At 31.4% G+C, this 23,440-nt stretch overlaps 1 protein-coding gene across 1 annotated transcript; it reads left to right on the top strand.

The window, feature by feature from the left end:
• Positions 1 to 16,935: 16,935 nt before the first annotated feature.
• LOC121216806 (pollen allergen Sal k 5.0101) lies at positions 16,936 to 17,714 on the top strand. Its single transcript, XM_041092216.1, has 2 exons — positions 16,936 to 17,148; positions 17,273 to 17,714. Exons 1-2 carry the CDS (start codon positions 16,983 to 16,985, stop codon positions 17,638 to 17,640), a joined length of 534 nt encoding a protein of 177 aa, XP_040948150.1. The 5' UTR covers positions 16,936 to 16,982; the 3' UTR covers positions 17,641 to 17,714.
• Positions 17,715 to 23,440: the final 5,726 nt, after the last annotated feature.

Here is a 23,440-nt window from a genome sequence, read left to right as displayed (position 1 = left end):
TCCACTATGCACTGAGCAATGTATAACAAAAACTCAACTTCTACAAAGGATTTCTGCAGTAATACTTTATAGAATAATCTAATAATATTAGAAAATGAAGGAAGGAAAGAAAGAATATTAGAATTTGTTGATATGATTTCCAAATGAAATCCCATTCCCATTTATAGGAATTTTCATGTCTCTTCATAGAGACATCTTTCAATAGGTGCCTTTATGAATAAATAAATAATAATAATTATTCATTTAATTTTTAACTATTCAAATAATATTTTTTGAATAGTTATAATTCTTTTTAAAAAACCAAATGATATAACTTTTGACCAATGACCAAAAGTTTTATCTTTTGATTAATTACAGCCATTCATTTATAGTTATTGGGATACTATAAATATTTGAAATTGTTCCAACAATTTCCCCCTATTTTCAAAATATTTAGATTTTGATATTCTTGGAAATCAATTTGCATAAATAAAGGTGTCTTACGATTGAACCTTCACTTAGTGAAAACATGTTAAAGTTAATCGAAATTGCATGGTAGACTAAGCTTTGAACCAACTATTCCATTTGATTAACTGAACACATCTCACACAATGATTTCAACATCGGTTAATGCATATTATCTAGGGACACTATTATGGCAATGTGTCTATGTCCTCTTTTCATGAGTGCTGTCAGAGCCAAGCCCTTAAGCTCCTAGAAGCGGCCACACTTCCACTCACATAGGTGGATCCCATCAAAAATGTTTCCGTAATTATAACACTCTAACATATTTATGTTATGGGTCCATTAAGAATACATTACTCATCCTTCCATTATCATTACGGGTACCTAGCACTTTAATCTTAGAATGGATTTATTTATAGTGCTAACAGTCACATACTAATGATGTACTTTGTCTCATTGAACTCAAGACTTGATGTTATACTAAGCGTTGAGTCGAGTTTCCATCATGGGTGACTCTAATTAATAGGCTTGAGTCCCATCCCTTTTGAGGTCCTTTTTACTGCATCTCTAGCAGGACTTTTTGTCAAAGGATCTGCCAAATTTTCACTTGACCTCACATAATTAATAGTGATCACTCCATCAGAGATTAATTGTCGGACATAACTATGTCTTAATCCAATGTGTCTAGACTTTCCATTATATACTTGACTATATGCCTTTGCTAGAGTAGCCTCACTATCACAACGGATAGAAATAGGTGAAATTGGCTTAGGCCACAAAGGTACATCATAAAGCAAATTTCTTAACCATTCTGCTTCTTTAGATGCAGCGGCTAATGCAATAAATTCTACTGCCATGGTGGAATCAGTAATACATGTTTGTTTCTTGGAACCCCAAGAAATGACTCCTCGACCAAGAATGAAGATCCATCCACTAGTAGATGCATGATCTTCCAAACTTGTAATCCAACTAGCATCCGAATACCCTTCTAAAACTGGAGGATATCCATTATAACACAATCCATAGTTAATAGTTTTCTTTAAGTACCTAAGTACTCTATTCAAAGCTTGCCAATGCAAATACTTGGATTACTTGTGTACCTACTCAATTTTCCAATAGCATATGCAATATCTGGTCTTGTACAAGTCATTATATACATAAGACAACTAATTAGACTTGCATATTTCAATTGATCAATTTTCCTACCAGCATTAGATACTAATTTTAATTGAGGATCCATGGGTGTAGATGCTGGTATACAGTTAAAAAGATCAAACTTTTTAAGCACATTTTCAATGTAATGTGATTGTGATAAAGCTATAATGTTTTCATCTTGGGTTATTTTAATCCCAAGAATAACATCTGTTACACCCATATCCTTCATAGCAAAGTTGTTTGACAAGAATTTCTTTGTGTTTTCTATTTGTTCCAAATTCGTGCCAAAAATGAGCATGTCATCTACATATAAGCAAATTATGACACATTTTCCATTTTCAAATTTGCTATATATGCACTTATCGGATTCATTTATTTTATAGCCATTAGCTAAAACAACCTTTTCAAACTTTTGGTGCCATTGTTTTGGTGCTTGTTTAAGCCCATATAAAGATTTAACAAGCTTACATACCTTATGCTCTTGTCCTGGAACAACAAATCCTTTCGGTTGCTCCATGTACACTTTCTCTTCCAATTCACCATTTAAAAATGCAGTTTTAACATCCATTTGGTTAACAACCAAATTATATATAGAGGTAAGTGATATTAAGAGTCTAATTGTAGCAATTATTGCTACTGGAGCATAGGTATCAAAGTAATCAATACCTTATCTTTGTGTAAAACTTTTTGCTACCAACCTTCTTTAAATTTATCAATGGTTCCATCGACCTTCATTTTCTTTTTGAAGATCCATTTACAACCTATTGGTTTGGAACCTGGTGGAAGATCAACTAAGATCCAAGTTTGATTTCTCATTATTGAATTCATCTCATCATTTATTTCTTCTTTCCAAAAAGCAGAGTCTTGAGATTTCACTGCCTCTTCAAATGTAATAGGACCAGATTCAGTATTATAACAATAAGGTACCTTATTGCATATACTTTCACCTTTTTCTTCTACAAGAAACATAATGAAATCTGGTCCAAAATCTTTGACCTTTTTAATCCTCTTAATTCTTCTTAATTCTTGACAAAATTCATCATTATTATCAATTTGTTTCAATGGAATCTCATTCTTATTTGAAGAATGAATCAATTGTTGTGGTTGTAACTGTCTTGATATAGAATTAAATCTATTTTCATCAAAAATAGCATCTCTTGATTCAATAACAATATTAATTGAAATTGAATCTTTTGGTTCAATTACCATGAACCTATATGCCTTGCTATTATGTGCATAACCTATAAATATGCATTCAATTCATCTTTCACCTAACTTTTTACGTTTAGGTGTTGGAACTTTTACAATAGCTCTACAACCCCAAACCTTTAAATAATTAAGGTTTGGTTTCCTTTTCTTCCATTGTTCATAGGGGGTTATTTAGTTTCCTTATTAGGAACTCTATTCAATATATGACAAGCTGTTAGAACAGCTTCTCCCCAAAAACCTTGTCCAAGACCTGAATATGATAACATTGAATTTACCATTTCAGTCAAGACTCTGTTTTTTCTTTCAGCTACACCATTTTGTTGTGGTGTGTAAGGGGCTGAAACTTGATGGACAATTCCAGTGAGTTCAAAATAACTTGGATTATAGTATTCTCTACATCTATCCGATCTTAAGCACTTGATAAATGATTCACACTGAAGTTCAACTTCAGATTTATAAACTTTAAATTTATCAAGCGCTTCATCTTTTGAATGCAATAAATATACATAACAATATCTAGAACAATCATCAATAAAAGTAACAAAATATTTCTTTCCACCTAATGTAGGAGTATTATGCAAGTCACATAAATCACTATGTATCAATCAAGCAATTTTGTTTTCCTTTTAATCTTAGGGAAAGGGTTTCTTGTAATTTTAGTCAACATACATGTATTGCATTTTTCAATATTATTATTAAAAACAGGAATTAAATCTAATTTATACATGTCATTTAATTTTCTATAATTCAAATGACCTAACATATAATGCCACAAACAAAAAGATTCAACCATATAAGTAGAAATAATATTTTTATTATTATTAATAATATTGAGTTTGAACATGCTCTCATACATATACCCTTTGCCCACAAACATTCCTCCATTAGACAAAATAAACTTATCTGCCTCGAAATAAGTTTGAAACCAAACTTATTCAACAGACTTCCAGACACTAAATTCTTCCTAACTTCTGGTACATAATATACATCATTTAAGGTTAAAACCTTTCCAGAAGTGAATTGTAGTTCAACAGACCCTTTGCCTTTAATTGCTACGGTGGAAGAATTTCCCATGTACAAGACATTGTCATTTTCACATTGTGTGAACTTTGTGAACATGCTTTTGTCTTTGCACACATGTTTGGTTGCTTAGGTATCAATCCACCATGTATTATCATCTTGTGCCATATTAGTTTCAAATATCATTGCAACAAAATTTTCGTTATTATTAGCCTTAGAAGATGATTTCTTCTTTAAAAATCGACATTCATTCTTGAAATGTCCCAGCTTTCCACAATGATAGCATGAGCCCTTTTGTTTCTTTTTGAATTTAGGTGCTCTATCAGTCTGATTGAACTTTCTTTTGAATGGTTTAGTAGTCTGTACTTCCTCCGTAACATGTACTTTGGCATTTTCAGAATTTAGGTTCTGATCTTGTTTTCGATACTCTTCTTCAATACAAAGATGATTTGCCAAAGCCTCAAGAGATATTTCCTCTTTTTTATGTTTTAGACTTCTTTTAAAGTCATTCCAAGATGGAGGAAGTTTGTCTATTATGGAGGATACATATTGCTTAAATTGATTCAGCATCTTTTCAATATCACGAAATTGTTCCATAACAGAATGACCATCAACCATTTGATAATTATTGAAATGACTGACAAGAAATTTCTTACTTATAACATCTTCAGTCATGTATCTTGCCTCCAATTTGCCCCATAATTCTTTAGCGGTGACTTCGTTTTGGTAGGTGTCGAACCAACCATCAGATAAACCATTCAATATGTGGCCCATGCACATGTAGTCAGCATTGGCCCATTTTTGTCTTTCTCGGGTTGCAGCAACAAATTCATTTTCATTCTCTTCAGGTCTTGGAGTATCCAAAACATAAGCAATCTTCAAAGTTGATAATAAGAAGTGCATCTTTTTCTCCCATTGTCGAAAATTGCCACCATCAAACGATCAAGTTTAACAAAGTTGGAAGCCAACTCCCTTAGTGTTCCACTTTCATGTGTTGTGGTAGTCATAATGAAATATAACCTTAAAATTGGTAGTTTAGAACTCCGGTAAGGAAAATCTCGAACACACGATCGAAACTCGAACAAAAAAAGAAGAAATAGGATAGGCTCCAAGGCGTGTATCAAGCCACTATCTTTAAGGTTATATTCGCCCCCATCTACCTTCGGTGTGCAAATGAGTTCCAAGCAAATTAACCTCGAGGATACAATGAAGCCAATGACTATTTGCGTTTTGCACTAACAAGAATAGTCCACTATGCACTGAGCAATGTATAACAAAAACTCAACTTCTACAAATGATTTCTGCAGTAATACTTTATAGAATAATCTAATAATATTAGAAAATGAAGAAAGGAAAGAAAGAATATTAGAATTTGTTGATATGATTTCCAAATGAAATCCCATTCCTATTTATAGGAATTTTTATGTCTCTTCATAGAGACATCTTTCAATAGGTGTCTTTATGAATAAATAAATAATAATAATTATTCATTTAATTTTGTAACTATTTAAATAATATTTTTTTGAATAGTTATAATTCTTTTTAAAAAATCATATGATATAACTTTTGACCAACGACCAAAAGTTTTATCTTCTGATTAATTACACTCATTCATTTATAATTATTGGGATACAATAACTATTTGAAAATGTTCCAACATGGCTCCCATTAGGTCCAAGATTTTTTAAGTTTTCCTTTTATATACATACTATAACCCTTCCTAATATCGAAGTAGACCCCTCTAATATTTTTATGGTATTAAAAATAGCATTAAAAAATTATTCTTAATAAAAATAAAGGAAAAATCTTTTTTGAAAAGTCAAATTTTGAGAGCAAGAATTGGAATATGAAAAGAGTCATCTCCACTCTTAGCACTCACGCTACTTTCCTCATCTCTTCTCCTTGTAGTTGTCGGATGCGTCATGAACCAACTAAAAATTTGACTAAGGTAAGTGCACCTAACAATTAATAGTATAGCTACGGTGAGCAAATATATCATTCCCAAGAAAACTAAAAATACTAGTAATTACTATATTTTTATTATTTAACCGAATAAATCGAGTGATTGATTAAAAACTAAAATTAACTAAATTAATTACTAACAAACATGACAAAGAACAAAATAGGAAAATAACTGATTAATAATCAAGAAGCGAAACAATACCCATGAAAGAATTCACCTAGATTTCATATGTCACTATCAATCTAAATTGCACAATTTCTTTACTTAGTATCTTGATCCGTAGAAATCTCTAAATTATGCAAGTATCTCTTTCAAGAGTAAGAGCAACTGACTCTAGGTTGATTAGTTGAAATTTCTTTCTAATTAAAACCTCTATTATTGCATTAACTTGTACTATGGATTCTCCTATTAGATTTGACTCTAATCATGTAGATTTATATCGTCCTATTTTTAGGATTGCATGCAACTCCACTCAATTATGCAAGTTTCACTCCTAAACAGGGTCTAATCATCCTCTGACTTAAGCACATCAAACATGGATTAATAGTCTAGAAATATTAAACTAAGAATTAAGTACATATAATTGAGAATAAGAAACTAAGTATTTAGTACGTAAAATAAAAATCAAACGACAGAATCCATCATAGGGTTCATCTCTCCTAGGTATTTAGAAAATTAGTTCATACTTGAAAATAAAACATCCAATATATAGAATAACTGAAAGAAATAAAGAAACTCATGATAGTCTCCTAAGAAATCAACTGGGAATCTTCAATCTTGATGGAAATATGCTTCATAATAGACTTCAATGGTGTTTTTCAAGTTGTTTTTTTTAATATTCTATGATTGTTCACTCTTATCTTTTTATTTTTGTCATATATACGTCTTAGGATGTTTGAAAAACCTAAAATTTACGTTTTTCTGCAGTCCAGAGTGTCAATCTGTGCATCAGACACGACCTACCACATGGTCGTGTGGTAGCCCGTGTGGAATGGGCAGCTCGTGTGGCTCTTATAGCTTGCTCCAATTTTCCAGTTTTCGCTGCTTTTGCTCCTAAACACTCTATCAAGCATAAAAACATGAATTAAAAGGATTAGGAGTATAAAATTCACAATTAATAACGAATAATAACCTAAAAATGCATTAAGAATAATGTTAAAATATGTTACTTTTAGCACTTATCATTGTCCCCACTTGCAAGTTGTTGAAATCATATATTTGGATATATAATATGGAAAAAAAAATTATCTAATTTTTTATAGTATAAGTAACATACACAATATATGTTATAGGAAAAAAAACAGTTTTATGTAGCACGTCTAATTTTAGATCGACCCTCCCAAGGTTAACATTTGGTTTCGTCACTATTTTTGAATAAAATAAAAAAATATATATTGTGTATATATAATACTTGTGAAAAATCCGTTGAAATAATATAGAAAAATCAAGTAGCAGCACAAAGGAAGAAGGCAATAACTTTTTTTAAATTTTTTATTAATAGATTAATACCCTAAACTAATATAAAATAAGGATAATTTTATCTTAATATATATTTTTTTTCTAACTTTACAACCTATTTGGGAAAGTAATTTTCCCACCTTTTATCATTGGAATCTTATTGCCATGTTTATGGAAAAATAACTCCAAAAGGAAAGTTAGATTCCAAGAAAAATAAATAAATTTGACATACCTAGCATTGAAATCACTTTCCAACTTATTAAATTCTTAAGAAAGTAACTAATTTTCATCATACCAAACGCTATCTAATATTCAAAAGAATCACATTCCTATGGTTTAAGTAAACTTCCTAAAGAAATTTACATTTCAAGGAAAGTTGATAGATTTTGATATATCGAGTGTAAGATTTATTTTCCCACTAATTAAATTGATTTGAATATGTTAGAAGTCCCTGTATTCTCGTGAAATTTAAAATTTAATTTTTATATTTTGAGTGATTGTATTTTAGAGATGAGTTTAGTGTTATTTGGTCAAGTGGAAAAATAATTCAATAATTCTTTAATAGAAAACAACATACAATTTAACTCTTAATTGAATATAAGTCTCTGACCGGACTTAATTGAATAGAAGCTCCCGATGGCTTAGGTTCCCTTCTTGCAATAATTCAGGCCGTCAGCTCCTTCAAGTAAGCATTGTTGTCTTAGGCACACCGAGGGTGTCCCCACTTGCAAGTTGGGAAAGTAATTTTCCAACTGTTAAGTATGACTCATATTTTTAGTCAAATTTGAAAAATAATCTTTTAGTTAAACTCTGTTTATTTATTTCAGTCAAACACTGATTAGTTTAGATTATTTTATTATTATTTGACATATGAATTTAGCCTATAAATAGACTTTTTTATAACCTTAGAAAAAACACCCATTAGATTAGAACTCATAACACATTTAGAGAATTTTGTGTTTATGTTTTGAGGGTTCTTTGTTTTTCGGGTTTCGGGGTTTAGTTTTATCTCCATCTTTTGTACTCTTCATTCTTTTGCCATTATAGTAAAATTATATTTGCCCGTGGTTTTTTATCCTCTTTGGAGGGGTTTTTCCACGTTAAATTTGTGTGTTCAATTTCTCAATTTATTCCGCTATTTTTGTTACTTGTTGCTTAATCGGGTCAATCCCTAACAAGTGGTATCGGAGCTAGTTCAATTTTCATAAATCTACCCATTCAAATATGGCAACAACAAGGTTTGAAATTGAGAAGTTCGATGGTGAGACAAATTTCAATCTGTGGCAAGTTCGGATGATGAAAATTCTAGTTCAATCCGGTTTGAAAAAAGTTGTTACTGGGAAAAAGCCTGAGAATCTAAATAAAACAGAATGGGAAGAGCTTGATGAAAAGGCCTTGTCTACAATCCAGTTGTGCCTCGCGAATACGGTATTACAAGAGGTATTGATGGAGAAGACCTCATCCACCTTGTGGAAAAGGTTAGAAACTCTTTATGCAACTAAGTCTTTGGCTAACTGTTTAGTGTTGAAACAACGTTTATTTACGTTTCGCATGAACGAAGGTGAGCTTCTTAGAGATCACATCAGTCAATTCAATACTCTTTTAAATGATTTAAAGAATGTTGAGGTTCATATTGATGATGAAGATCAAGCTATGCTATTATTGTGCTCTTTACCCCCTTCATACAAGTCTTTCAGGGAGACCCTGATTTATGGCAGAGACAAACTCTCGTTCCAAGATGGGAAGGGTCATTTGTTGAGTAGAGACAAACTCGACAATGAGGTTCATTTGGATAGCAAGGTAGATAGGCAAGCTTCCATTTTGATAGCATCAAAGAAATAAGACAGGAGGTGTCGCTACTGTAAAAAGTTAGGTCACGTCAAAGCAGATTGTTATAAACTTCGAAATAAAAGAGCTGCTGAGAGTAACGAGGAAGATGTAGCTGGTGCTAATTTGACCGATGAAAGCGGTGATGATTTCTTGTTAGTGTCAATGAGCGATAACTCCAAGCTCACGTCCGAGTTGATCCTAGATTCGGGATGTTCTTTCCACATGTGTCTTAATAGAGAATGGTTCTCTACATACAGTTCGGTTGAAGGTGGAGTTGTGCACATGGGAAACGATTCATCTAGTAAGGTAATTGGTATTGGTACTGTTAAAATTAGGATACACGATGGGACGATTAGGACATTCTCAGATGTCAGGTATGTACCTGATTTACGAAAGAATCTCATCTCCTTGAGTATTTTAGACTTGAAAGGATGCAGAATCAACATCAAGTCAAGTGGCATTAAAGTATCTCTTGGAGCTCTCGTTCTGTTAAAAGGTAAAAGAACTGGCAGTCTTTATATTCTGGAAGTAACTACAGTAACCAGTGAAATCGGACGTCCCTCGTCCGTTACAGAGTCGAAGTCAACTCGTTTGGAGCGGAGGCAACTTGGTCATAGGAGAGAAAAATGTATGACCGTTTCGTTGAAGAGAGGTTCTCTTTTGGATGCAGGGTTTGAAAAGTTAGGGCACTGTGTTCGTGAAAATCAGACCTGTTAGTTTTGATTTGGTAGTGTATAAGTCGAAGGCTAAAAGTCTTCCGGTTTCTAAGCACACATTTGACTCAGTTAATTCCCTGCATAGTTCAAGATAGGCTCGTGGCGGGCTTTAGCAAAGATGGTGTTGTGGAAATAGGAGTCAAGGTGGAGATTTGTTAAGTATGACTCCTATTTTTAATCTTTTAGTTAAACTCTGTTTATTTATTTCAGTCAAACACTGATTAGTTTAGATTATTTTATTATTATTTGACATATGAATTTAGCCTATAAATAGGCTCTTTTATAACCTTAGAAAAAACATCCATTAGATTAGAACTCATAACACATTTAGAGAATTTTGTGTTTATGTTTTGAGGGTTCTTTGTATTTTGGGTTTTCGGGGTTTAGTTTTATCTCCATCTTTTGTACTCTTCGTTCTTTTGCCATTATAGTAAAATTATCTTTGCCCGTGATTTTTTATCCTCTTTGGAGGGGTTTTTCCACGTTAAATTTGTGTGTTCAATTTCTCAATTTATTCCGCTATTTTTGTTACTTGTTGCTTAATCGGGTCAATCCCTAACACCAACCTTTTATCATTGGAATCTTAGTGCCATGTTCATGGAAAAATAACTCAGAAGGGAAAGTTAGATTCCAAGAAAAATAAATAAATTTAACATACCTAACATTGAAAGCACTTTCCAACTTATTAAATTCTCAAGAAAGAGACTAATTTTCATCATACCAAACGCTATCTAATATTCAAAAGAATCACATTCCAATAGTTCAAGTAAAGTAAGTTCTTAAAGAATGTTACATTTCAAGGAAAGTTGATAGATTTTGATATATCGAGTGCATGATTTATTTTCCCACCAATTAAATTGATTTGAGTATGTTAGAAGTCCCTGTATTCAACAGGCATGTAACTTTGCTTACTGTCTTCAACAGGCTTGAAACTATATAGGGCTCGTACCTTTTGATGAGCTCACACCACTTGCACTTTGGGCAACTTGCATACTTTCCTTGAAACTCCTCCCTCAACTTATCCAAGCTTGTTTGGGAGTCTCACAGGGTTGAGCTGTTGCTGTCTTCACTACAAGCAGTCTTAAATGACATGCTTTGGCAGCTTCTTTCTTTTTGATAAGCAGCGAAAGAAAAAAAATTATTACAAAAACATATCATTTGCTGAGCTACAAGTGATCTCAAAGAAAACAACCCTTCAAAGATAATAAAAGCTCCGATACCAATTGTTGGAGTTTTTGTAGAAGCAGAGGAAGGAACACATGACACAAGACAAGGCAACAAGATACAAGAAATATTTTTATTTGCTCACAAATGTGCAACAAGGGAGCTTACGACTTTTAGCTCATTTTTTGCTCACTCATTCAATAAGAAAAACAATACATTTATAGTCAAATACATCACCAAATACTACCTATTACCACTAAGTAGCCTAGTAATTTGATAAACATTGCTTGTACACATAAAAAAGCCACTTAAACTAGTCATTCAACGCCTAATGTATCAAGTTGTCATCAACTTGTTCATTTTCAACTAGTTTGATTACAATGAAACTAAAGAGAAAACCTTGCTGTTACAACAAGCATACGTGCTGCAGCATGTTTACAAGCTACATACACATCAACCAAAAATATCACAGCAGCATGGTTGGCCAATTTTCAACATCTTCTTTGAGTTTCAAAGTTTTAATAAGAAATCAATGGAGCAACTTTGATGACATCCTTCTAACTCATTCTTTATCTATTTTTCTCATTAAATTTTTGTGGTTCTTGAACATGTCGAAAAACGTTCTGATTACTAAACCTCCTTCTAAAAGAGACACCATTCTAGGTGTTTCTTTATTGCTAAAAGATTTCGTGGTCTTATAAGAATTAATATAGGGGCGAAGTTCGAAATTCTTTTTGAAGGAATCGGAATTAAACTATTGTAAAAATGTAATTTAATTATTTTAATATATTATATCTTTATAATTTTTAGAGAATTAAATTAAATTTTATAATTTTTAAAGGACTAAAGTGTAATTTTACTATTATTAATTGTTGATGATAACGCCATGATAAATAATTGTAGTGCATTTAGTATTGTTAATATGATGTATTTATGTTGTTAATTTCATGTGTTATCAGGGGCAAAGCAAAGGGGGCTGGCAGGGGCCCGCCCCCTAAAATGGAAAAATTTCTATTTAAGCCCTTTGAAATTTTTAAAATTTTAAATTTGTAAAGGTAAAATTGCACTTTGGCCCCTTAAAAATGATAAAATTTTAATTTAATCCTTTAAAAATTATAATAATAGAGGCTATTAAAATGGTGAAATTATATTTTTACTATCGTAAAAGTTACAATTTAATTTCAACCCCCTAAAATAATTTTTTGGCTTCGCCCCTATGTGTTATTATAATTAATTAGTTTCGAACCATACGTTTTATTGTTTATTGTATGTTACTTTTAAACACATATCTGCATTTTAAATTCATGGTTTCCACATGCATATGCTTGTGATTGGATTTCTTATATTAATGATGTATTTGATTGAGTTGGTGCTACAAGTTAATTCGATATCAACTAAATGATAAACAATTAAATATATTTTTTAATTTTAATATTGTACAAATTTCATGTGTAATTGTTATTAATTAGTTTCGAGTAATACATTTTATTATTTATTTTATGTTATTTTTAAACACACATTTATATTATATATTTGTGGTTTCCACACACATATGAGTGCGATAGAATCTCTAATGTAATATTACAATGTTCGATGTATTGGAAAAGTGATAGTAAATTTTGAAAGATAAAATACAAATTTAATTAATTTTAACATTTTCAATAATATTATTTATTAACATTTAAGTAATTTAATTTATTTCTTTAATAATATTAATTTATTTATTTTAAATAAAAATAAATTAATATATTTATCTCATTAATATATGATTAAATTGAAAATAAATTTTAAATAATTTATATCTATTAATTTAGAATATAATCTAAAATTTAAATTCAATAATATTTTAAAATTTTAAATTAAATAATTTTATGATTTTGTGGTGAAAAGATATTTGATAATAGTAATTAAAATAAATAAAAAAGAAAAAAAGGCAATTTTAATTTAGATAAATTTTAACTTTGGAAAGTTATGTTTCCATTAAGGTAGCACTTGGTGCTTTTCCTATGTTATGATTCTAATGACACGTGATTGCTGGAAAAGTTACTTTACAATGTTTAGTATACATTGAAAGGTATTAATTAAAATCCCGAAAAATTACATTATCACATTTGGTTTAGTATGTAATAATTAGGAATGCAATGATAATTTACGATTTTACCATTATTAAATAAATGAAAAGCATATTTATTACCATTATTAAATAAAAGAAAAGCATATTTATTATGAATAAAAAAGACTGGAAAGACCAAACAAAGTGAAAACAAATTGGGGCACAACTATACCCAAGTCGATATACTTAATATTTATAATAAATTTTATTCTTCACAAAATTTGATTGAATATTTAATAAAAAAATTAATTGATTTTTTAAAATTTTTATTTATGATGTTAATTAAATGTAAAATCATTTCAAATTTATCTTATATATATATTTCAAATATAATAATGCACATATAAAATTTAAAAGTAAAACTTGTTTTTGAACAGTGGCGGAGCCACTAAGAGACTAAGGGGGTCATGGCTCCCATTAGGTCTAAGATTTTTTATGTTTTCCTTTTATATACATACTATAGCCCTCCCTAATATAGAAGTAGACCCCTCTAATATTTTTATGGTATTAAAAATAACATTAAAAAATTTATTCTTAATAAAAATAAAGGAAAAATCTTTTTTGAAAAGTCAAATTTTGAGAGCAAAAATTGGAATATGAAAAGAGTCATCTCCACTATTAGCACTCACGCTACTTTCCTCATCTCTTCTCCTTGTAGTTGTCGGATGCGTCATGAACCAACTAAAAATTTGACTAAGGTAAGTGCACCTAACAATTAATAGTCTAGCTACGGTGAGCAAATATATCGTTCCCATGAAAACTAAAAATACTACTAAATGCTATATTTTTATTATTTAACCGAATAAATCGAATGATTGATTAAAAACTAAAATTAACTAAATTAATTACTAACAAACATGACGAAGAACAAAATAGGAAAATAACTGTTTAATAATCAAGAAGCAAAACAATACCCATGAAAGAATTCACCTAGATTTCATATGTCACTATCAATCTAAATTGCACAATTTCTTTACTTAGTATCTTGATCCGTAGAAATCTATAAATTATGCAAGTATCTCTTTCAAGAGTAAGAGTAACTGACTCTAGGTTGATTAATTGAAATTTCTTTCTAATTAAAACCCCTATTATTGCATTAACTTGTACTATGGATTCTCCTATTAGATTTGACTCTAATCCTATAGATTTATATCGTCCTATTTTTAGGATTGCATGCAACTCCACTCAATTATGCAAGTCCTACTCCTAAACAGGGTCTAATCATCCTCTGACTTAAGCACATCAAACATGGATTAATAGTCTAGAAATATTAAACTAAGAATTAAGTACATATAATTGAGAATAAGAAACTAAGTATTTAGTACGTAAAATAAAAATCAAACGACAGAATCCATTATAGGGTTCATCTCTCTTAGGTATTTAGAAAATTAGTTCATACTTGAAAATAAAACATCCAATATATAGAATAACTGGAAGAAATAAAGAAACTCATGATAGTCTCCTAAGAAATCAACTAGGAATCTTCAATCTTGATGGAAATATGCTTCAGAATAGACTTCAATGGTGTTTTTTAAGTTGTTTTTTTGAATATTCTATGATGGTTCACCCTTATCTTTTTATTTTTATCATATATACGTCTTAGGATGTTTGAAAAACCTAAAAATTGTGTTTTTTTGCAGTCCAGAGTGTCAATCCGTGCACCAGACACGACCTACCACATGGTCGTGTGGTAGCCCGTGTGGAATGGGTCAGCCCGTGTGGCTCCTATAGCTTGCTCCAATTTTCCAGTTTTCTCTGCTTTTGCTCCTAAACACTCTATTAAACATAAAAAAATGAATTAAAAGGATTAGGAGTATAAAATTCACAATTAATAACGAATAATCACCCAAAAATGCATTAAGAATAATGTTAAAATATGTTACTTTTAGCACTTATCATTGTCCCCACTTGCAAGTTGTTGAAATCATATATTTTGATATATAATGTGGAACAAAATTTTTATCTAATTTTTTATAGTATAATTAACATACACAATATATGTTATAGGAAAAACAAAAAAATAGTTTTATGTAGCACGTCTAATTTTAGGTCGACCTTCCCAAGGTTAACATTTTGGTTCCGTCACTGTTTTTGAATAAATTAAAAAAAATATATATTGTGTATATATAATACTTGTGAAAAATCCGTTGAAATAATATAGAAAATCAAGTAGCAGCACAAAGGAAGAGGGCAATAACTTTTTTTTTATGTTTATTAATAGATTAATACCCCAAACCAATATAAAATAAGGAGAATTTTATCTTAATATATATTTTTTCTAACTTTTCAACCTAATTGGGAAAGTAATTTTCCCACCTTTTATCATTGGAATCTTATTGCCGTGTTCATGAAAAAATAACTCTGAAGGGAAAGTTAGATTTCAAGAAAAATAAATAAATTTGACATACTTAACATTGAAATCACTTTCCAACTTATTAAATTCTCAAGAAAGTGACTAATTTTCATCATACCAAACGCTATCTAATATTCAGAAGAATCACATTCCTATAGTTTAAGTAAACTTCCTAAAGAAAGTTACATTTCAAGGAAAGTTGATATATTTTGATATATCGAGAAGATTTATTTTCCCACCAATTAAATTGATTTGAATATGTTAGAAGTCCCTGTATTATAGTGAAATTTAAAATTTAATTTTTATATTTTGAGTGATTGTATTTTAGAGATGAGTTTAGTGTTATTTGGTCAAGTGGAAAAATAATTCAATAATTCATTAATAAAAACAACTTAAAATTTAACTCTTAATTGAATATAGGTCTCCGACCGGACTTAATTGAATAAAAGCTCCTGATGGCTTAGGTTCCCTTCTTGCAATAATTCGGGCCATCAGCTCCTTCAAGGAAGCATTGTTATCTTAGGCACACCGAGGGTGTCAGCGGGTAGATTATCCGGCTGGCGCCGATCATTATATCTATGAAAGGTGAACCGAGTAGAGTCCTCTGGGTGGAGCGAATCGTTTCTTCTGGGGCTGAGCGGAGCTCTTCAACCAATTGCTCGTTTTGAGCATTTTTCTAGTCAAGCAGGCGTTGGCACTCTTGTTGTTCCTGGAAACGGTGCTGTTGCTCAGAGAGTTGCTCCTCCATGCGCCTCATTTTCTCTTCCATCTCAGTGACTTTGATGCTAAGAGCCAGAGGGCTGCTGATGAGAAGCTTGGTCCAAAGGAGTAGCTATAGTAGTGGCTTTGAGAGGGTGTAGCCAGCAAGTAAGAGAAGAAGGCATGCTGCAGGTACCATGCAAGGAACTCCCTAAGGTCAGAGGGAGATGCACCAGAGGCTGGCTGGAACTGGGAGGAGACAGGCTGAGCAGAATCGTGGGCTGATGGCAGTGGGAAGTGATGCAAGTAGCTAAGAAAGTGATGGAAGAGGCTGAGAGAGTGATGGGATAGACTGGAAGAATAGTGTAGGAGTGATGGGATAAGTAACATATTAAGTAATATACATACAATTTTTTTTATTTTTATATAAATTTAATACTTACGTTATATTATATTTTATATATAATTATGTTCACGTTCCATGCGTTTAAAACTGGTATAAAAAATGCATAAAAACTGGGGACTTTTTTAAGTTTCTACACGTATAAAAAATGTAAATTCTCTTCGGATAGGAATGGCTTTAATCTATGGAAAGGATTAAGTTTAGTATGAAATATTGTTATTATTTTTAGTGGTTTCTCCTTATTTTTAGATAATTAGTTGTGGTGTATTACTTGAAATAGTTAAAAAAAGAGAATGATGAGGACGAGTCTCCCTCTCCCTCAACCAATCAAACCCTTAAAAATAGATTACTTGAATCCCAAAATAACTCAACCCCCTCTCTATAAATCTACCAATTGTTACCAGCTTTTGTACTCAGGAAAGAGCAGTAAACAAATAAAAGTGAGAACGAAAGAAATGGCAAATATTCCCATAATCGCTCTTTTCTGCTTCACCATTTTTGTTTCGTCCTCACTCAATTTCGTCTATGGGGCTGAAAATATGAGCTACGTCGTCGTAGGCCATGTTTACTGTGACACTTGCCGTGTTGAGTTTGAGACCAAACTCAGCGAACCCATCGCTGGTATATAATCAAATTACTACTCATTCACTCGTTCTTTTTTCTGTATTTTAAATATACGAACACAAAATGAAAATAATTTATACGTTCAAGTTGGGTTGACAAATTAATGTTTTTGATATTTCAGGAGCAGTAGTGAAACTGGAATGCAGGAATCGTACAGACAATCACCTTACCTTCCAGAGCCAAGAAATAGTGACTGACGAACGTGGAGACTATCACATTGTAGTGGAAGGCGATTATGAGGAATCAGACTGCGACGTCGCCTTGGTGAGGAGTCCCAACCCGGATTGCAATGATCCCTCCGAAATGTGGAGGATATCCAGGGTGGTTCTCACCACACTTGACGGCGTCAGCGGTGAACTTCGGTTTGCCAACAATCTTGGGTTTAAGAGGAAGGTTGCTCTTCCTCAGTGTACTCAAGTTCTTCAAGAGATAGGCTATTATGAGCTTAGCCAAGAAGCTGGAGACATTGCCCCTTGGTCAGAACTATAATATGTATTTTCACTTCAACTTTTTCTAAAAGCTCGGCATTAGCCTATAATAAAAATTGAATCATTATTATTCTACTATATGTTTATCATTTTAATTTCCTTGCCATTGAGTCAAAGTGTTAAATAAAACAACGTAAAACATAAACAACAATAACAATAACGTTAAATCCAGCTTTTGGCGCACTGGCCATCGACTCATAGGAATTTAAAGAGAACTTTAAGCAGAAAAAAACAAACAAGAAAGCAGCAGTCGAGGAAATCATGGCTTTACCCCTGGTTGGCTTTTGTCTCTTGCATGATTTCATGCGTTGTAGCAATAGTTTCTCATTCCTATTACAAAGGTGATCAATACTACTCCCCAGCTGATGCACTGGATCAAAGACGTCCTCTAATAAGATGAAGTATAGGTAAAGTCTTATCAGTTGTTCCAAAGAATGTGCTGCATCAACCTTCAGTGTTTGAGATGTTAAAGTCCCATGCATCAAGCTTCAGTGTTTGTTGTGATTTGGTCAGCTTCATCGGCTGAGGCTTCTTTTGAATGGGGTTTTGCGTTGGGAATGAAAGGCAAAAACATCTGCCACTGAAACACAACTTTATTTCGGAGGTGTTTGGAATACCTCCGGGGGAGTGTTCTAAAGGCATTGCCCAATTATTTTTTTTAACTGGAGTGAAATAATTACTACTACAACCTTTTATTTATTTATTTATCATTTATTTGTTATTATTGTTAAATTGATTTTTTTAGTTTAAATATAATCTTAATATGTATTATCATTTAATATATATCTAATATAATTTTTAATAAATTGTTTCTAATATTTAATCTTAATTATAACATAATTTTAATGTATATTATTATTTAAAATGAATGAAATTTTAATAAATTTTAAAAATAGAATTGACCCAATATAATTTTAATTATAATTTTTATTTAATTTAAAAATAAATTTTAATGACTTATTATATATCACTTTATTTAATTTAAGATATCACTTCACTATATTAAATGCAATGACTTTGCAAGTCACAAAGTCATTTTTCATTATATATCACTTCACTTCAGCTTCGTTTATTTGTTGAAATATGTTTTAGTTACAATATCTTTAACAATATCGATAATACTTTAGTTACAAAAACTATCATATAATAAAAATATATTGGTTACAAAATCAAATTTGTAACCTTGTAAATTTATATGCTAAAACTTTTACATAATAGTATTATAATAGTTGTTAAACAGTGGCGAATCTAGGAGTGGCTGGCATAGGCCCGGCCCCTCTAAAATGGAAAATTGTTATTTAGGTTCTCTAATTTTTTTAAAAATTTTAAATTAGTAAAGGTAAAATTTCACTTTGGCACCCCTAAAATTATAAAAATTCGATTTAATCCTTTAAAAATTCTAAAGATATAGACTATAAAAAATTAAAATTTCATTTGGCTCCCCCTAAAAAATTGTTCTGACTTCACCTCTGTTGTCAAATACGAATTCAAGAGTATAAGGTTTCCAAGTTGCTTAGATTCATATACAGACTGAAGCAAGTTTCCCGTTAATGGAACTAATAAAAATGTGTAACTAATAAAAATGTGGTCCTTCTAATTCTATATGTTGATAATATGTTACTCATTATGAATGATGTAAGAAAATTATCATCGACTAAACTAGGGTTAACATAATAGTTTGACCTAAAGAACATAGGTGAAGCCAATTAAGTTCTAGGCATTCGATCCATAGCGATTGAAAGAGCAAAATGATAACTTTATCACAAGATTCATACATAAATAAATTCACATTCGTAATATATATAAGAGAGAGAAAACTAGAGTAGTGTAAAATGTTGGAAAATTAGGTTTGGAAAACACATTGAAAAAAATAGGTTTAAGGAAAAACTATATTGTTTCCAAAACAAGAACTTGGGCGTGTTATCTAAATTCATAAACACTTAATCAAAACTCGTACAATTTGATCCGTCTAGGATAAATGCTTCGACCGAGTAGTCTTCTCCGCTATCCTTAAGCTCACGTCTGCTGAGTGTGGACTCGCTTCGAATTGAAAAAATTCTTCACAAAATTACCAGTGAGGAAACTTCATAATTTCTTTAAACTCTAAGGGTCAAATTGTAAATATAAAAATATCTTTAGAAATTTTTTTTTGAATAATTTCTTCAGAGAATTTTCTCTATATGAATTTTTTTGAATTCAAGTGTATGAAAATAATAATCCAGACTCTCTTTATATAGAGAGAGTTCAATTTTCTCAAAAATTACTAAGACTTTTCAAATTAATTTTTCAAGAAAATTCTTTAATTAAATTCTTTAGTTGAACAATTCTCACGACCGCCTAATTCAATTACATATCGAATAAACCGACTCAATTAAATTATTTCTAAAGTCATAGAATTTTCTTCTGATTCAATTACACATCGAATAAAATTCTTTTCTTCCAATTAATGTTTTAAATAATATACCATAGCATGTATATATGTTTGAATTTGTGGTTTTATGAATGTTTTGTGTATCGTATGTAAAAAGATGTTTTTACCATTGAATGTTTTTTTCATGATTTTGCTAGAAGAGCATGATTTTAAGGCTTGATTGTTTAATTTCATATATTTTTTAATGATTAAGCGTGTACCCATATGATGTGAATGGCGGCTTATGGTGTGTTTTGGTGGTTAGTAAGGAGAGTCACGTAAGTGCCTAATGTGACGTTTCGAATTTGAGTTGGACCCTCCCAACCGGGTTTGGGGTGCCGCATAATGCAATAACTATCAGCCCATCAAAAGCCCAAAAAACTGAAGACTAGCTAGCGTAATAACAATGGAAACCCAGTCAAGCCCAACCCTACAACACAAAGACTTAGGCACCAAAACTTCCATCCATAACCACCAGGCACTGCACAGAGTTGTACTTAGAAAGAAAGGAGCACCACATCTCGCCCAAAAGTTGACCCACCCCATGTTGCATAAACAATCGAAACATGACAACCAACAACATCCAAAAACAGAGATTCACTCACATTCAACAAAGTCAAAGCATGAATAGAGACCAAAGCCATAGAGCAACCTTCAGCCATCGATGAACAAACCAATGCATTGATCCCCAAGCACCCACTTCCCGGTAGCCAGTCATGCAATCTAGAAAGACAACCAAAATAAAAGCAGTCTACAACTACTGAAAAAATAAGGATTAAAAGAGAGAGAGAGAATGGGAAAAGATAGGAAAACTATTTGACTTAAGGTCTTTAAAACTGGACGGGTAATATTATGCCAAAGAACTATTGATAATTTGACTTTAAATTGTTAATATTTTATAAACATTATATATGAAATACCATTTAACCTATATATCATGTAATCATCGAATTTTCTTGATAGAAGAATCCATATCAGAACATGAAGTATTAGCTCAGTTTAAAGAAGAGAAACATTTTGGAAAAAGTTGTAGAACCACATCCTCCTGCATTGGAAATAATGCCCTTGTTAATTGAACTAAGACTCAATTCACATGGGTGATGATGTTTCTAATTTTAAGTATTTGCATGATTCTGAATGTACTGCAAAACTAATTCAATTGCAAAAGTCATATGAAGATTCAGTTCATCTCAATACTCTTAATGTGATTTTTGATTGGCTTACTAACATTTTTTATTGAATGAATTATAGGTGTCAAAAGCTAAGAGGTAAGAAAAAATCGAGAGAATTGATATCTTAATGTAGTAATAAAAGGCGAGTGAAGCTGATTGGAACCATCACTGAGTACTTTTTAGATGGTGTTACCAATCTTCCTATAGATCTAAATTAATGTTGTTAGATTTTACATTAATTGCATTTCATATAGATTGTATATTTAAGTTGCATTACAAGTTTACGTTTCTTAAATTTTTTTTGTTTCAAGTCATTTTCTTTCTTTTTATTTGTGTAGGACCGAGTAGCAGGAGTCAAATAAGCATCCAACGAAAGCTCCAAGGCTAACATAGACAAGATGGAGATCGGAAAGGCTAAAAACCCATGAGTCTCCAAAACCACGTCAGGGTACACCCATAGCCAAGTACCGCAACGTCCAGGCTTTCTGTTTTTCATGACATAACTCCCTGATTTCTCTGGATTATTTTACGCCTAAGCCATCCAAAACTCAAGTTAAAAGGCTATTCTTTTTTAACTTACAATGATTATATTATATTAATTTACCCTAGACCTATCCTATTAAGATTATATAATTTTACTCAACTTACCATTCTCTAATCCTCTGTTGGGGTTATCAGGACATAGAACAAGGAAGCAAGATGCATGAAATATTTTTACTTGCTCACAATCTTACAGCAAGGGAGATTATGGTTGATAGCTCATTTTGCTCATTCACTCAACTAGAAAAACAATACATTTATAATCAAAATACATCACCAAATATTCAACTAATCCCACTAATTAGCATTGGGACTATTAAAACATTGCTTGTACACATGAATAAGCTGAATTATCAGCTCAATCATCACCTAAACCCATCAAAACATCTACAACTAAGTTCATTTTCAACCAACTAAATTACATTGCAACTAAAAGAAAAAATATGTTACTGCAACATGCAAAATTGCTGCAGCATGCATACAAGCTACATACACTCAACAAAATCATCATAACAACATACACTTTAACAAAAACATAATATCAACATGGTTGGCCATTTTCAACACTCCTCTTTGGCCTCCATGCTGCAAATACCAATCATTCATCAAGTTTTTTGAACTTGGCTGTCCTTAGATGCTTTGTTTCAAGTTAACTTAGCTCAAGCAATTCATTTTCAACCTTGGCTTCATTCCCAACCAAATCTAACTTACACACTTGACTATCCCAGTCTTTTGTGCCAAAGATTTGTTCATCAAATGGAGTCTTCTCCTCCTTCACAGCCTTGGTTGGCAACTTGCCTTCAAACACATCTTGCCTTATTTCTTTGCTCATTGTAGTCCTGTTTCTTCTTGCACATACTCCCTCATGCTGTGGAGTGTTTTCATGCACATACTCTATGTAACAGCCCGGTTTAGACCCTAGACAGAATAGTGGTTTCAGAAGCACAAATCCAAGATTGTAAAATTATTTTAATATTATTTTTGGCATTTACAGCATATTATTTGATATGTGTGAAAATTTCGTGAAGTAATTTTATCGTTTGAATGTCTAAATTGATAAAAGGACTTAATCGTGTAAAATGTAAAAGTGACATGCTATTTGTTAAAGTGCTATATTGTTATGGATTTTATAATGTGGGGTCCTTAAAGTGAAATTTGGCCATTTAATATTACCATGGACGGTAGTGGACAACCATTATATGGTTTTCATATTATTATTTTAAGGTTAATATGGTAAATGTATAATAAAATGTAATTAAATAAAACAAAACTTAAAATGGCCATTATTATCATCTTTTTGGCCGATTTCTAAGTAGAAAAGAAGCCATGGATGAAGCCTTTAAGTTCGGCACCTAGGGAGCTTGATTCGGGTATGTGTTTTGCTCGGTTTTTGATAATTTTTATGTTTTTGAGATTATTGCTTTGTTTACGAGTTAGCTCATGCTTTAATTTTTGAATTTGATGATGAATTTGTTGTTTGATGATGAAAAATAAATCTTTTTTTTATAGATTATTATGTTTAATTAAGTGATTTTGATAAAAATGTGTATTAAGGATTAAATTATGAAATTTGTAAATTGAGGGGTCAAATTGTGAAATGAATTGAATAAGTGGGCTGCTAAAGACCAAAGGTAAATTCGGCCTAACATGGGTTTGTTGAAATTTTGAGTAATTTGTGT

Source organism: Gossypium hirsutum, chromosome D05, assembly GCF_007990345.1.
Source record: "Gossypium hirsutum isolate 1008001.06 chromosome D05, Gossypium_hirsutum_v2.1, whole genome shotgun sequence".
Taxonomy (NCBI): Eukaryota; Viridiplantae; Streptophyta; class Magnoliopsida; order Malvales; family Malvaceae; genus Gossypium; species Gossypium hirsutum.
Note: the sequence above shows the minus strand (reverse complement) of the source record. Positions and strands in the feature narration are given on the sequence as shown.

Bases quoted from the DNA above. Each gene is read 5' to 3' on its own strand.
- LOC121216806 (XM_041092216.1), top strand. From the start codon at position 16,983: ATGGCAAATATTCCCATAATCGCTCTTTTCTGCTTCACCATTTTTGTT. The intron at 17,149-17,272 runs GTATATAATCAA...TTGATATTTCAG, and splicing joins ACTCAGCGAACCCATCGCTG to GAGCAGTAGTGAAACTGGAA.